General features: G+C 40.1%; 1 protein-coding gene across 3 annotated transcripts in view; it reads left to right on the top strand.

Annotated features, from left to right (window-relative positions):
• IBTK (inhibitor of Bruton tyrosine kinase) overlaps positions 1 to 17070 on the top strand; it is a 57834-nt gene extending 40764 nt beyond the window's left edge. For 2 of the 3 annotated variants that reach the window (XM_056343339.1, XM_056343340.1), the window contains exons 25-29: positions 1009 to 1167; positions 5486 to 5638; positions 12944 to 13012; positions 13139 to 13271; positions 15723 to 17070. In XM_056343339.1, the coding sequence (XP_056199314.1) occupies positions 1009 to 1167; positions 5486 to 5638; positions 12944 to 13012; positions 13139 to 13271; positions 15723 to 15848 (640 nt within the window). In that variant the 3' untranslated portion in view covers positions 15849 to 17070. The remainder of the gene's footprint in view (positions 1 to 1008; positions 1168 to 5485; positions 5639 to 12943; positions 13013 to 13138; positions 13272 to 15722) is intronic. The other variant, XM_056343341.1, reaches the window with a different exon arrangement.
• The last annotated feature ends 203 nt before the right edge of the window (positions 17071 to 17273 follow it).

Genomic DNA, 17273 nt, shown 5'->3' on the forward strand with positions numbered 1-17273 from the left:
TTTCTGTGAGCGTACAAAATTTGTCCCTTTATTTTATTGTAGTCTTGTTTGATCAACTACTGCAAAACCGTGTTTAGCTGTTGAAATGTGAGGGGAAGAGCTAGTAAACTAGCACCTAAAATCAGTGGCCTCCTCTGCTGAGCTTTCCTATTTCCAATGACCAAGAATTAATTCTTGTCCCTAGCATTTTGGAAATTACTTGTGGAGCAATACTGTAGTTGATCCTAAAGTTTGTTTCTTGTCTTGCATTCTTTGACCTCCCCTAGCACCCATGTGTGGATATTGACAATTCTTCCTCAGGCAGAAGCAAGGGTGTTCTTACTCAGAGAAGCATCCCAAACACACAGGGACATAAATGTGCTTTTTTCATGAGGCAGTGGATTAGACCTAGTGTTCTTAACTGGCAACATATGGAAGAGAACTGGAGATTACTTTTGTGACCTTTGAAGTGTGGCATTCTTGTAAGGCAGAGCTAGGAGAGTAGTCCTGGAGCCTAATAAAGGATTGCTGGCTAGGTAGGTTCAGAAGCTGTGAACAAAGCAGCCAAGACTGAAGAATCCAAATAATTTAGAAAACAGATTATTACGAATGGAAAAAATGTCTGTATGCCATCGCATACATTTCTGTGCACGAATATTTTTGGTTTAAGGGAGCTAAGGTTCTGACAGTCTCTACGAAATCACAAAATTAGGAAACAGTCTTTGTCTGGTGATAGTCCATCTGTTTTAGGTACTTGATTCCTACTCTGCATGTTTTAATTTGTAGGCATCTATGTGAAGAATAGTTTTATGAGATTTTCTTTCTGTCACTCTTGATATTCATTGATCCTCCTTCTGCTCTCCAGCCATCCAACCCCTCCCCCACACCTGTATTCCCCTTTTGGCACTCTAGACAAAGTATTTTGCTCTAGGAAAGAATTATTTCTCAGTTTAATTTGCAAGATTAAAGGTGAGTCATCTCAAAGGACACTGGTCTTATATCTTCTCTCTTTGCAATATCAATTCACAGCAGAATGGTGTCTCATGGAATCAAGCTTTCTCAGAAGCAAAGGAAAATGATTGCCCTGGCAGCAAAAGATAACGGATCAGGAGCTACCAGCACGGACTCTGCTGCACTAGTAACTACACCACCACCACCTACAAAAGTTGCAAAACTAGGGAGTGCATGGTATGTTATAAATCAGTTATCACTTTTTTTTTTTCTTTGGAGGGCTTTTACATTGAATGCACTCTTAGAAACAGTTGCTTAAATAAAAGTGGCCTTGGTTCTTTTCATTAAAGAGACTAGCATTGAACTATGTGTATCTACATTTGGTAGTAATCTAGAAATTCAAGGTGGGCAGGGAAATGCAGTGGTTGCAGTTTAACAGTTCTTTGAAATTTTACTGTAGTGAGTCAGAAGACTGCATCCCATCTGGTTCTTCCCTGTGTGTGATGTGGTATTTGCAGATGGTATCAAAGTGAAGCATAGAAAAAGAAGGTTTAGCACAAGCTCTGAAATTTAGGCAGGAAAAGGTTGTTTAAAACCATTATGAATCCTACTTTTTCTCTGTCAAAAACATAAAGAAAAATGCGTAGCCCTTCTTGGGGGAAGGGGCTAGAATGACTTCAGAGTAGAGCAAAATTGACCAAAATTACAGATAATAAAGTTGTTTAGGAGCTGGAGGGAGTGATGAAGCTGCTACAAATTCTTATGGTAGAAGGGTGCATGACTGCTGATTACAGTTTAAATTTCCAGTTAAGTATCACTGTATTGACTAGAAGAATGGTCTATCATGTTCAGTGAACAAGGTTTACAACAACTGTAATGAGATGGTAGCCCAAATCATGCTTTGTTTTTTACATTTACAGTTGGTTTTGGATGAAAACGTAAAGGCATAACTGCAAAAGTTGCAAGCTATGTAAATGTTTTTAATTTCTGCAGAATAAATACCTATGTGTGTGCTCTTAACTTGACGTAAATGTTGGGCAGTTTCCCCCTTTTCCCTTTTCAAGATTTCCGGACTTCTGTTGCAGCTCCTTCTGTACTGCTACCCTAGAAGATCTGTGAGTCAGTCTCTTCTCTCTAGAGCCTACCTGTTTGTGCATCAGTGGGGACAAAGCTTGCTGCGTACCCTTCACAGTCGCTCTATTTTAAATGAAGCTTTTTAAAGACAGTTTAGCTTCTAAATGCTACTGTAGCAGGTTTCCTTTTGTATTGGAAAGATTTCAAAATAAAATAGGAGTCTGCCTTTCAAAGGGTAGGTTTATTTTCCACAGAGCCATCTCCCTCTACTGTCTTTTGGCGCTCTTTCCTTTGATCCTTTGTATGAATCGATTGCTCCTTTCAGAAATAAGAGTAGTAAGCATCTGCTGGAATCTTTGCCTTTCTGCTATGCCCCTGTAAGTTCAAAACGGATATGTAGCCTGTTATTTATTTATTAGTTATTTATTGGTTAGTTATTTAATGGGTGTATGGAGAGAAAAAAAAATCCCATCACTAGCTGGCTGAGGAAAAGGCATAGTGACCACATGAGTGTTAGATTGGATTCCATCTTTCTGAAGCATACCCTGGACTTTCCACTTAAGATGGTTTGTGTCACACAGTAAAGCCCAGCTACTTTCAAAACACTGTTTAATCAGAACCTTAAAAGCACAATGTATTTTCTGGAGACGGTTATCTAAACGTATTCAAAAATCAGTCCATACTTGCTTTTTAGATGCAAGTGTGGTCGCCTCCTGAGAGGTGTTCTGTGACAAAAGGTTTAGGGCAGTATCTAGGAGTACTTGCTTCTCTTCTCATTTCATGGGGAAGTCTGGGGCCTTTCTGGGATCAGTGGTCTCAAGTGTCTTCTCTGGAGTCTTCAAAGGAACTTCCCCATACCTGCTATGCTGTGGCTTGGACTGATGTTAGTGATCACTGGTGTAGGCATTTCATGGGTGTTTTCAACCAGTCATGTTAAATATCATCAGTTATTTTCCCTTTTTTTTTTAATTTATTTTTTAACTAGCCATTTTCAAGCCGCAGTTTTCTATACTTGTCTCTGACAGACTTTGCTTATCAAGGGAAGGAGTTATGAGAACTCCTCTGCAGGAGAATGTTTGTACAGGGTCCCTGTCTCTCCAGCCTGGTCTTTCTTTACCTTCTCCCCTTTATACACAACTCTTAGATACAACAAAGCCTGAAGTAGGCTTTGGAGCACACTGTGTAGCTTATCTAGTTATCTGGGCTTCTTCAGAAGAGGTTTTTGTTGGTTCCTGAAGTCTTATTTTTGAGCGTAAGATAAATGACTTTTCATAAGAATCTGCACAAGTTGACTGAAGCACATGAGCCTCTAGTTACGTGATTTACTTTTTACTGCAGGAAATAAGACGTTAGGAGAGGTGATGATAAAAGGCCTGTAAAAATATGGGGCATAACTTCCTTGATCTGACATCGGAATAGTTTGACTATTCATGCTATTCATCTTCTTCCTGATAAATAATTCTTTACTTGTTGGATGTTACTTAATTTTAAACTACTAACTGCGTGTGAACTGTTCCTTGTATCTAAAAAGTAGTATGGACTGATTTTTGAATACGTTTAGATAACCGTCTCCAGAAAATATATTGTTCTTTTAAGGTTCTGATTAAACAGTTTTTTGAAAGTAGCTGGGCTTTACTGTGTGACACAAACCATCTTAAGTGGAAAGTCCAGGGTATGCTTCAGGAGGATGGAATCCAATCTAACACTCGTGTGGTCACTATGCATGATTCTGTACATTCCTTTGCAGCGTTCTGCTGGCTGCTGATGTGGAAAATGCCGGTAGCTCAAGTTCAAGCAAAGAACCAGTGGGAGTTATATGAATATTTAAAATTGTGCCTAGCTGCTGGAAGAGAGCACTTGTTGAATAAACTTTAAGCTGCTTTAGGCAAGCCGTCAATTATTTGATTGTCCCTGTTAGTTGTTCAAAGTATTTTTGTATGTAAGGTAGATGGTGTTACTCATCTGCTCTAATATTATATTTGCTAAGTTACATTCTGGAAATTCACACTGGACCATCAGAGTGTGTTTGGCAATAGATTGAGCTTTCCACGAGTGCAGTATAGTCGAAGCCATAGAACCTGTGTTACAATGAAATAAGATACTCATCTTGGATGTGTAGTGAGCACGCTTGCCAAAAGGGAGTGGGACCTTGCAGGTCTTTTTTGGCTGACTAAAAGACAGAGACTGTCATACATGATGTCCTACCTTTTCCACCAAAAGATGGTTTGTACTTTTGGGGGGACTGAACCTGTTTCCTCCTTTGAAGAAAATGGAAATCAGAAGGGGGGTGGAAAAAAAAATCACATTAGTAATACTTAGAGAGTATGTCATGCAAGAAGCTAGGTGTTGACTTTGTTAGTTCTCCAAATGTGCTTTGATTGAGGCAGGGGGATGTTGTGTATTTATTTCTGTTTTCTTTTTTTTCAACTCAGGAGAGCCTGTGGCTTTTCAGGAGTGGAGACACAAAGAAGTTTGAAGTCTCTCTTGAGAATTAACAATTGTGTATTTTAATGTCTAGGTTGTCAGTTTCTCCGGATTTCAGCTTATACTGAAACATCAGCTGTTTTGGAGTTTCATGCTTTGATGTGTTGCAGTTACAGCTTAGAGAAACTTAGTCATATTCTACTTTCTTAAAAAAGATGTATAGATGAGTTTTTCTAGTGCTGTAGACTAGATAGAAATGGCAATGTCAGGTGGGATAAGCTGAAATTTAGAGTTGTTACTGTTAGGAAAATTTGTGCCAGTTTAAGTGGAACCATTTTAAGGCACTGGTAACTGTTTTGGATAGGTTTACAAGCTGAGAGTGATAGAGGGTTGGGGGGGTTTGGGGGGTTATTTTGGGTGGTTTTGGGAGGTTTTGTTTGGGGTTTTTGGGTTTGGTTGTTTTGTTGGTGTGTTTTTTGGAGCTGTGTTGCAGGTGGATTTGATTGCAGTACAGAATTTTAATGAAAATACGTAGGCTACCTAAATTGTTAGTAGCAGAAGCTTCTGTGACAGCAGATCTAAGGGAGCCATTTGCCTACTCAGTATAATAGGTTTGGGGAAGTTCTGGTCAAACACTTGCCTAGACTCTTGTCTTTTCAAGGAATACTACTGTTAGAAAAGGGACAGCTTGTCTAAGACAAGATGCTTGTGAGAGTAAAATTGCTTTTTAAGAGGGTGGGTTGGGGTGGAATAGATGGAAGTATGGGGTTTGGGGTTTGCTGGGGTTTTTTTCCCTTCTTACAAAATTTCTGTACTGCTGGTCTGCTTTGTTCTTATAAGTATTTATTTTCTGATGATTAACTATTTGACCCAAAGTGACTTATTTTAGTGAGTGGGGTCTAGCGGGCAGAATGGTAAGATACAAAAGCAAAATAATACTGTATTTTTATTTTTAGCAACTGAAAAAGCCCTCTTTGCTATCTGAATATTGGAACAATATGGGAAAGTGCAAGTATAAAATACGTTGTTTTGAGGTTTTTTGGTTTTGTTTTTAAAGGTCATCTTCCTTACATTCTGCTTTGCCAAAGTCATTCCGTGACCTTGTAATGGAAGAAGAAAAATGTATGAGTGCAAATAATTCACCTGGTACTGGTATCAAAAGAGCTGGCTATAAAGGAACTGAGGATTCATCAGTCCAAAACACCATAAGGTAAGAGAGCGGTCTTTTCCTAATTGATCAACTGTTACACAAGAATCACAATAACCTATTTAAATTCTGCTGAAATAAGAAAGGATGAAATTATCATATTTTTTTTTCTAAAGAAAAATCCTGTAACCATTCTTTTAATGATTCTGTTAATAGGATTTTATGAATAGAAAGCTTGAGATTAAAGTAATTTAATGCCACTGCTAATACTTCGTTTGAGGTTCAAAGTGTGTCTGTGTGTATGGACACAGGAGAGTGTGTGTGTGTGTGTGTATAGGGTCATAGAATCATTTAGGTTGGAAAAGGCCTTTAAGATCACTGAGTCCAACTGTAAACCTAACACTGCCAAGTCCACCACCATGTCCTTAAGTGCCACATCTACACATATATATGGACACAAGCACTTCAGGCTTCAAACAAAATATATGTGTGTGTGTACATTTATATATGTATGTATGTATAAAAAATGTAGGAGGGATTTGGAGAGTGACAGGTGGGTTTTCTTCAGGAACAGAGGGATAAAGCTGAAATTATTGTGGTAATTGGAGATGTAGGACACAAAGCGCAAAGCTGCAGAAAACCAGGTATCATTAATGTTGTTGCTAGCAAGATAATAAAGCTTTTTGTCACATGGGAGATGCAAGGACGTGTGATAAGGGAATTTGCATTGGACGCTATTTTTGTCATACCTGCTCTGTGATCTTTATAAAGTCATTCCTTTTCCTTTTGCGTTGCTCTGTGCAGTCTGGTCAGTCTGCAGGCTCTCAAAGTGAATTATTTGAGCCTAATATGTTAGTTGTCTGAAAATGATATGCTAAGCTGCTGGGAGCCTAGATGACTAGAATGACTATAATCAGTTGGAAAAGATGGCTTTTCCAGAGCTATTTCAGGTTGTTTGGAACTGTGTCTGAAAATGCTGATTTCTCTCTATTAGGTATAAAGAGCCTAGGTGAGTAGTTCATCCATCTGAAATTAGGAGTTGAGTTTCTGGTTTGAGGTAGTTTTATTCTTTGACTGTATAGTTCCTGTCCAGTAGGATCTAATTTTTTTGCCTGCAGCATTCAAAGGCTATTTCTATGAAGATTATTTTCCATACCCTTAACTCTTCCTTTTTAAGCAAAGGAAATTGTGTGTGTGTAGAGTATAAGTAATCTTCATCTGTTGGTGTCAGACTCATTGTTGGGATACTGAAGATGCTTGCATAGCTACTGTTCCAGCTTTGTCCTTTTTCTTTGGATAAACTAGTGCAGTAATTAAATTGACAATTTTCTTAAGTCTCTGGATGCGAGCTTTTTGGTGGTTGCATAAACACTTTTCCATATACTGTCACCTCCAGTTTATCCAACCCAGAAATTTTGTGTAGATGAACCATGTCATGAATGTGGACATGTGAACTGGATTCAGTCCAGAGGCAGATCAGCCCAAAAGCTGGGCTGTGTGGATGTGGCTGCGTTGTTTCCAGGGAGAGCTGAGCCTTGGGAGTTACGCTGTGCAGCTGTGCATGTGTAGCTCATAGTCCAAGCTAAAAACATAGGGCTGACATGACTTAACTTTGTTGTGGCAGCCTGGGTTGTCTTCACTGCGTTACTCCAGGGAGCGGTGAAGAGTCTTAGTGGAAACAAGTCTTTGTGGCTTCGCGTGGGAATGGCCTCGTTCTGGCATGGCTAATACTGAGCTAATAAGTAGTACATGACTCAAATGGTACAGCAAAACCCAAGAGGTTCTGCAGGAGACCAGGCTTTGTGTTCCTTTTCTGAGAGCATTCATTAGATCAGGGAGGCACTGGACCTGAACTGGCTTCCAGTGAACAAATCCTCAGGAAACACTGGGGAGCCAAGTTCTGGGACATTTTGGTGGCTGTGCAGGAGTCACGGCAAGTTCAGCCAACTGAATTAATCAGGTTGGTTCAGTACTGATGATACTTGGCTGGTTTGTTTCCATGCAGAGCCACTCTGCATCAGTCCTTAATTTTCAAGACTTTCAGGTTTCCAAGTTCTATATATTTGGAGGCTTTTCTCCATTTTTCTGTATATGCTAGCTTCATGTTTCCCATCTGTTCCATTTTTCCGAGCTATTTTGATGCCAGCTGAGGAATTAATCTAGCATGTTGAAATATCTGCAGTTGATTTAATATCTGGACTGAGTGTCTTGCTAGCAAGAAACAGAGATGTATGTATGTGTAAACAGCTTCAAAACATCTGATTTTTTTCAGATATTTTAAAATGCCTTTTAAAGCCACATTAAAATTCTAGGAGACGACATAGGTATTTAAACTTACCTTTTAATTGATCACTAGAGTGTGCTGTGACACTGGAACTATAAATTCCAGGTTTTGGAAATTTCTGTTGTGCTGGGTTTTTTTGTGTGGTTGTTTGGGTTTTTTGGTTGGTTGGTTTGTTTAGAAGTCTTACTCTGGAAAGATTTCTGTATCTGTACTGAAATAGGTTTGTTGAGTATCTACTTGGGTTCATTTATAGTAGTGCTGTGAGTTCTTTGGATTGTGAGTAGGAAGAAGAGCATAGTTGTTAAATGGGCTGGGTAGGTATTGATTACTGTCAAATGGACAGGAAGGTGAGCATTATTAAAGCAGGTGGAAAAAGAGAAACAGTTGATACATTTGAGAGATGACAGCAGAATAAAGGCATTTAGTAAGCTGTGCAAACATGCTTTTAATTAAACAAACCAGCAAGCAAAAAACTGCTTTCATCTCTTATTGTTCTTCTTTCCTTTTCTCTGGCTCTTTGTTTTTTATTACATTACTGTCTTTAAGTGCAGTAAAAAATGGAATTTGTTTTATCTAGACCAGCTAAAAAGTAGTCCCCTGCTGCTGAAGTCATTAAATAATTTAGATTCTCTAGTTCAGCCTCCTGCTCAATGTAAGTCAAACTAGATCATGTTGCCCAGGGCCTGGTCCAGTTGAGTTGTGACTTCTTCCAAGTATGAAGATAACCCCAGACGTTCTGGGCAACATGTTCTAACGTATGATCATCCCCATAGTGTTTGATTTTTTTTTTTCTTATATCTAACTGGGATTTCCTATTTTGCAGCTTGAGTATATTGCATCTCATTCTATCACTGCATCTCTAAGAAGATCCTTCTCTAAGAAGATCCTGCTTCTTTTCTCTGCCCTGTAGTTAGGTAGCTGAAGACAGTAGTGGGATCAGCACTTTGCCTCCTTCCTTTAGAATTAACACAGTTCTTCTGTCATGTGCTTCAGCCCCTAGTCTTGATGGCCCTCCACTGGATTTATTCCAGCCTGACAGCATCCTTCTTGTATTGAGGAGTCCAAAACTGGATATGATACTCTGTACGTAGACCAACAAATACAGCACAGAGGGGAAGAACCACTTCCTTTGACTGCCTGGCTATTACTCTTGCTAGTACAGCCCAGTATGCAGTTGGCGATTTTTCCTGCACAGGCATGTGCCAATTCACCTTCGCTTTGCTGCCAGCCGGGGCTCTGCAGCTTCTTCTCTGCAGAGCTGCTTTCTAGCCAGGCAGCCCCTGGCCTGTACTGCTCTGTGGGGCTGTCCTCATCCCAATACAGGACTTTGCACTTGCCTTTGAAATTCTTGAGTTCTCAGTTGCCCATTTCTCCTGCCTCTTGAGGGCCTTCTGAATGGCAGCCTGGCATCTAGAATGTGGACTGCTGCACCCTTCCCACCTTCTCCCCATCCATCTGTGGCCTTGTTGAGTGTGCTTTGTTCTACCAAAGGATTAGTCTCAGTATCTGTCCCTGAGGACCACTGTGGTGACACAGGTTGAGGCGGACTGAAAAAACACTGTGTCTGCGTGGCTGGGTTTGGACAAAATGGCAAAATGGCCTTTATTGTTTATATAAATTACTTTTGTATCTTAGACAGTACCTTTGTCAGACCCTGATAGGTTTTTGTGTTCTTCTTCTTGATTGCTATTTGCTGTTGCTGTAGGTGCCCGTATGCTGTGGTTCGAAGTTCTGGTTCTTTACATCCTGTTTACGTACCTGACAGTGTGTGGCTGTCTTAAAGGTACACGGCTAAGTCTTTGAAGTCAACGAACTTGTCTGCAGACCCGCTGCAGACCCCAACAGACCACCACTAGTACTTGGTTTCCAGTTGGACTTTGTATCGCTAACCCACAACCCCTGAAGCCCTTCAGGCCAGCCTGTTTTCCACCCATCTTGTAGTCCATTTCTCAGTCTGTATTTTTCAGACTAAGTATAAGGATAGGATAACAGAACATGTCAGAGGCCTTGCTGAAGCCACAGAGCAGGACATCCACTGCTGTCTGGTTGTCTGCAGAGCCTGTCATCCTATCACAGAAGGCAATCAGGTTGGTTAGCACAATTTTCCTTGTGTCATACATCCGTGCTGGCTGTTCTTGTCCCACATGTGCTCAGAACTGCTTGCAGAAAAATTTGTTCCACGACCTTCCCCAGGATTGAGGTGAGACTGGTCAGTCTGTAGTTCCCCATATCCTCCTTGAAAACAGGTGTAACATTCAGCTTTTTCTAGTCATCAGGAAACCTCTGTGGTTGGTTGCTTTTTCTTCTTGCTAATACAGAAGCCCTTCCTTTTGTCGTGCACATCCCTCAGTTGTTTCAGCTCCAGTTCAGCATTGGCTCTTACAGCACAGAAGTAATATTTCTGTTTTCCTCTAGTGTAGACTGTCCCTGCTTCCACTGTTTATATGTGTCCTTTTTTAATCTGAAGTCCTTGTAGAGTTGGCTCTTCATTCCTGCCACCCTTCTGCCATGCTTGCTTGCCTTAAGGCACATTGAAATGATCTGCTTTGTGTTTGGGGGAGGCTGTCCTTGTATATTGGTACAGGTACTGTCTATATGAAGATCTGTTACTCTGCCTTGTTCTTTCCTTTGCAGGGTTAGAGATAATTTTTTAATCTTCTCAGAAGATGATCTCTGGAAGACTCAGTATCAGTTATTCTTCTCTGCATCTGTGATACTTTAGAGTATTCTTCCTTGAACCTATGAGACCAAAAATGAAAGCTCGTCCAAATAAGCTTTGTCCAGCATAGTATATGTTGGCAAAAGTATTTGTTTCAAATGGAAACAACTGTTTTTTCCCCCAACCATATACTTCTGATTTGTTATCATGATGGGTACACCCTGGATTCTCCTTCTCTTCAAGCTGAAAATCTCAGCTTATAGCTGCTACGGTCTTCACTTCACAGAGTCTTTTGTTTTGTACTTTTGAATTTCCTTTCTCATTGCTTTGTTCCACAGTCATACTGTTCATTTTTATCCTTTGCTCAGTTAATAGTGTCTCTTAATATTGTCTGCTGGTTTGAGCTTTGCTACTTACTGTGTTCACCAACATTAACTTAGTTATATTTCTTTTAGTTAATTTATTCTCTAAAGTAATGTATAACCCAGCTGTAAAGTGAATAAGGAATTAGCTAGGTAGGAGACAAATGAGAAACTTGGTTTAAAAAAAAAAAAATAATTTCTGTGGCCCTTGACTCAGTGTCTTACAGAATTCCCATATTTGTTTATCATACTTATCTGTCATGACCTGATACTTATCTTAAATAAGATAGGATTCTCTAACCTGCCATTGGTTTTCTTTTACCAAATATAGAAAAAAAAACCCAAGATACTTATTTTCTACCTTTTTTCAATTTTTAACTATTCTTCAGCACCTGTGGAAAAAGCATTGCATATTAATGAGGTCAAAATAAAGGAACTGCAGCTATAGATACTCAGTGTGGAGAATGGTGCAGCAGATTTAACCACTCTTGTCATGGAGCTGTTGTTTCAGATGTCAGTTCTTTCAAAGCTTTGGAATAGTAGTTATCCAGAAACATCTGGTTTGGAGGCTACCACACCTTTTTGGCTTCCTCTCCTTATCCTGTCAGTGTCTGATATCGTTGCCATTACTGAAGCAATGACCAATGATGTGGTCACTGAAGGGGAAGGATCACCTTGACTGACATGAACTGTGCTTTCCTGATGGAAACACAGAAGCAATATGACCTGGCGTATCTGCTGGGTTTGATTCAAGGGACTGACACGGTAGAAAGCCTCTTTTGAAGACCAGTGTTATGCTCTGGCAGCTGTTGCTGCAGATATATAGATATAGACAGATGTATATATTTATTTATTTTTTCCCTGAGCAGTTAAATTTGTGTTCATGCTGTTCTTAGAGTAGTTGGCTGTTTGGTGGGCAAAATTAATTTTGTGACAATAAGCTGGGCATGGTTCATTTAACCACATTTTTGATGATGGATGCTGAATTTCAGAATTATTAAGATTTTGCCCTCATTGCTTAGCAGTAGGGATCATAGTTTGTTGTCCTTGGAATTGTGTTCTGGAGAAAATATTCCAAGCAGAGAACTTAGCAGTTACTGGAATTCTTTTAGCTTTCTATAGATTTTTCCTCTTTTCTCTGAGGTTTTGGCCACTTACAGAGGATTACTAAAGCCTTAAAGAAAATTGAGACTGATTTATTGAAATACCAACACCCTTAGAGGTTCTTTACAATACCATAGGATAATTCAAGAAAGTCTGCTAACATTTCATAGTATGCTGTAACACTTTTTTAGAGTTCTGGAAATCAAAAAGTTGCCAAAGATAAGTATTAAATAACAAGAATATGTCTCTCTCTTCCTACTGATGTAGGATTTTCCTGACAAATATACTTGTCTCTTAAGGCATACAGTATACCAAGTCTAACTTCTTTTTGTTGAGAGGTTAACATTTTGCAATGGAATAAAATTATCTTCCTGTTGGGAACTCTATTGATATTTCATATGGATTTTTATTTTTTTTTCAATTATCTTAATTCTAGTTTTATGCTGTTCTTATGAATGTGGGAGCTGATTGCAGGATATGTACTGAAAATCCATAATTTCTAGGCTTACACTTGAGAAAATAATTTATTAGTGCTGTTGTAGCACTGGTTCTTTTACGTGAAAAGCTTAATTTGAATACAGGACAGTTTGTGGGTTTTTTCTTTATCTTGAAGCCCTATTTTTACATTAATTGCAAACATTTATAGTCAGTGCTGTTAGTCTGTAATTTGGTTGACTATTTTACATGTAGAAAAACATTTATTCAAAGCTCAAATGCTCAGATGTTAGGAAATGCCAGAACTGATGCCCAAGCTGAAAATCCATTAAGTTCTAGTAGTCAGAAATGAGCTTCAGTGTCTCCTGTAGTCACAATATCACACTTAAAGGTAAATTCAGCATTACATCCTAATGCCTTTCTTCTGGAAAAACCCTACACATTTGTAATTGCCTATTGTAAATATGTACTTCACAGTAGGAGAATGCTCTGTCAGTGACTTTCACTTTCCTACCTTTTTCCAGGTGCACCACTAGAAGTAGCCCAGGTCTGGAAGACCATGTTCTGGATTCTCCACAGCTGGAGAGTCATAAGTAAGTTTGACAGTGGCATAGATTCTGGAGCTTCTTTTCTGTATGTTGGGCTGACCTTGTTTTGATGTTGCCTCATGATGTCATTTTGGTTTTGTTTTTGGTTTGGTTTTTTTTTTTTTTTTGCAGTCCTTGGTCAGCAGCATCACCAAATAGCTCTCCTGTGATAGCACCTGTCATGTTTTCAGCTATTGTAGAGGAAGAGCTCCAGCAAGAAGCTGCTCTTATTAGGAGCAGAGAAAAACCTTTGGCTTTGATCCAGGTAAAGTACTATTACTGCAGCTGTGAAGTAATAAAAGGAGTTTCCAATGGCTGTTTCAGAGATCAGTTTTTAGGATTAATTACTTATTGGTACACTTAGTATCATCTACATAATGATATTAAATATCATCTAGTAATAACTTCACATTGCTTGATAAGGTAGGCCTATATTAAACTCAGATTGACTACTCGGTTCGTGATTAGTGCATTCACAGCATCAGAGAACGGTTGAGGTTGGAAGGAACCTCTGGAAATTGTCTAACCCACCCCTCTGCTCAGAGGAAGGTCAGTTAGAGCAGGTTGTTCAAAGCCATGTCCCGGCAGCTTTTGAATATCTGAAGACGGAGACTTCATGGCCTCTGGGAAACCTGTTCCAGTGTCTAACCGTTCTCACAGTAAAAAAGATTTTTATATTTAAATGCAATTCTGTGTTTTGGTCTGTGCCCATTGTCTCTTCTTCTGTCACTGGGCACCACTGGGAGGAGCGTGATTCAGTCATCTTTATTCTCTCCCATCAGATACTTACACATTTTGATGAGGTCTCCCTAAGCCTTCTCTTCTGCATGCTACACAATTGCAGCGTGCTCAGCGTCTCCTCCCATGTCAGATGCTGTAAGCTCTTAAATAATTTTTTCCCCTTCGCTGGACTGTCTTTAGTATGTCCATGTCTCTCTTGTACTGGGGAGTCCAGAAGTGGACCCAGCTCTTCCAATGTGTCTCACCCGTGCTGAGCAGAGGGAAAGGATCACTTATCACCATCTGCTGGCAGTGCTGTCCTTCACAGAGCGCAGGAGGCCTGTCACTCTTCTTTGCACAGGAGCACATTGGTGTCTAATAGTCGACTTGTCCACCAGGACCCCGGATCCTTTTATGCTAAGCTGCTTTCTAGCATGTCAGCCTCCAGCGTGCACTGGTGCTTGGGGTTATTCTTCCCAGGAGCTGGATTTCACATTTCCCTTTGTTGAACTTCATGAGGTTCCTCATAGCCCATTTCTCTAGCATATCTGGGTCCCTCTCAGTGACAGCACAGCCATCTAGCGTATCAGCCACTCCTTCCAATTTTGTATTGTCTGCAACCTTGCTGAGGGTGTGCTATGTCCCGTCAGGCAGGTAATTAATGAAGATGATAAATGGTACTGGCACTAGTCTCAGTATTGGAGCTAGCGACTGGCCTCTATCTGGACTTTGTGCCACTGATCTCAACCCTTTGAGATCAGCAGTTCAGCCAGTTTTCAGTCCATCTCACTGTCCGTTTATGTTGTCTGTACTTAAGCTTGCCCAGTTAAGCTCTTTAGTTTGCACTTAAGCTCTACCACTTTCCTATAGATCAAGATGAGGGTGACTGATAAGTAGCCATCCTGATCCTCCTTGCCTTTCTTGAAGATAGGAATGATGTTTGCTTCCTTTCAGTCCCCAGGAACCGACCCTTATGGCCACAGCCTTTCAAAGATTTTTTGAGAGTGGGCTTGCAGTCATATTGGCCAGCTCTGATCCCAAGGGCCTGGGATTGCTGAAGACTGATCTTACCACTAAAGACCAAGATGAAGGCAGCTGTTAGTTCCCCAGCCTTTTCCATGTCCTTTGTCATTCAGCAGTGGGCCCCTGTTGCCTGTTTGCTGCTGTAGAAGCCTTTCTTGTTGCCCTTCATGTCCCTTGCCAGATTCAACTCCAGGTGGGCTTTGACTTCCCTAATTCTGTTCTTGTGTGCTCAGACAGTGTCTCCGTTTTCCTTCTGGCTCACCTTTCTCTGCTTCCCCCTCTTCTGTGCTTCCTTTTTGTCTGAGTTTTGTCAGGAGCTGTTTTTTTTTGTCCATGCAAGCCTCCTGCCACTCTTGCTTGGCTTCCTGCTCATTGGCATGGACTCTTCTTGAGCTCAGAGGAGGTGATCCTTAAAATCCGCTCTCCTGGATCTCTCTTCTTTCCAGGGACGTATCCCATGAATTTTTTCTAAGTAGATCCCTGGACAGATGAGAGTCTTCTCCTCTGAAGTCCCAGGCTGTTACTCTGCTGTTTGTCTTGTTCCCATCTCTTGGGATCCTGATCTCCACCATCTGATGGTCATAGCAGCTAAGGTTGCCCTTGACCTTCTCATCCCTGACCAGTCCTTCTTTGTTTGTAAGTATGAGATCCAGCAGAGTGTCTCCATTCATCAGCTCCTTGGTCATCCTTGTAAGAAGTTTTCACCAGTGCAAACCTCCTGGAGTGCTTGTGCCCTGCCACGTTGCCTTTCTGGCCCAAATCAGGGTGGCTCAAGTTTTCCGTGAGGAGCAGGACCTGCAAACGTGAGGTTTCTTCAACTTGTCTGAAGGCGGCCTCATCTACTGCTTCTTCCTGATTAAGAGTTCTGTAGCAGACATGCATTCAGGACCAGTAAAGCCAGGTCATAACTGTGCTACAGATGTAAATGTAGGTGTGACAATGACATACATGTCTTTTTTTTTTTCCCTTCCAGATCGAGGAGTGTGCTATTCAAGATTTACTAATCCACTATGAAGCTTTCGACAACCCTGATGAATTTGTGACTGTTGAAAGGGCTCCGCAGGGACCTATAGCAGCACCTATGTGGAACAAGCACTAATTCATACTCCTCACAGTCCGCGTTGTATGTGCACTTCTGAAGTTCTGATTCTTGTTACGAGTGAAAAGGGACTGGAAGAACAGGAATCATGTAATTTTTATCATTAAAATTCTGCACATAATCACTAGGTATTCGTTAGAGAGAATGGAAATCATGTGTTCACTGTGTCCTTTACCTGCAATATATATATACTATGTATGTTTTGAGAGAATTTCTTTAACAAGACATATTATTAGTAATGTTACATGAAGGTGTAGGTTGGAAATGCATTTGCTAATGTTTTTTGTTAAATTCACAGGTGGCTGAAAAGCGAGTGCTTATTTTGTGATTTAATGTGGGATTGATTGTGCAGAATTACGTAACTTTAAAGTTAGGGGAGATGGTATGTTATTCAGAGCTTTCTGGCAATCGGTAACATTGGAAAAAGTTTCTGCTTGAACTTCCTGTAAAAGTACAGTTTGGTAATGCAGTTTGCCCTAAGTTACGTGTGCAAGTACTGGTTCAGTTGTTGCGGCCGGTACGTTTTACTGCCATGCTCCATGCTGCTAAGTGCCCTGCCATTGCCTGCTCTCAGTTCAGTTGTGCATGTTTTTTCAGTGTTGTGAGACTGGCCTTCGAACAGTCAGCTCTGTTGTGAAGTAAAGCACACAGTTGAATAGAACATGGTGGCACTTAATTAGCTCATCTGTAGTCTTATTCTGGTAAATATGATACAGTTTTACAAGCACTGTGTTTAAAGTACAATTCACTTGAAGTGCTGGGGAAATAAAAGTTCTGTGTATTTGTTGTTAAAGCTATAGGGACGAATGCTTGACTTGGAATTTGCAAACACCTAACCTTCAAAGATTATCATAGGTGGCTTTCAGTATTGTGTGTTCCAAAGTTCTCTGTGCCTGTTTTAAACAAATTTATATATATATATATAAAAAAAAAAGGAAAAAAAAAAAAAGTAGCCTTATCTGCAATATTCTGTCTAGTTTGGTTGTTTGTATAGGTGTGTTTGAACCTGTACTTTTTCAGTAGTGTCAGTACTCACGAACTCTGGAAAACGAATTGAGAGTGCTACAGAAAACGAATGTAGAGAGTTAATCACTGTGTGATAAAAGAATCTTGAAAAAACCTATGTAGATATACCTAATGGTTTCAGGTCAAGCTACACCAAAAAATCGCCCACAAAAACTGTAAACAAATGCAATAAACCATAAAATCTTGATTTACACAAGTTAGTATACTTTTATGTGCTGTCTGTATATAATCAATGCTTTAGGTAACTATAGAGTAATCTAAAGGTATTTCTTCGGCATATGAAACAAGAACTGTAGGCATTTTGAAGCTACGCAGACAAAGGAAGATGTAGCTTTTAATTCTATATTCAATTCTACTGGTGATTCGTTCACTATACTGATGAGAATACATGCATTAAGT

This window comes from Falco biarmicus, chromosome 6 (genome assembly GCF_023638135.1).
Source record: "Falco biarmicus isolate bFalBia1 chromosome 6, bFalBia1.pri, whole genome shotgun sequence".
Lineage (NCBI taxonomy): Eukaryota > Metazoa > Chordata > Aves > Falconiformes > Falconidae > Falco > Falco biarmicus.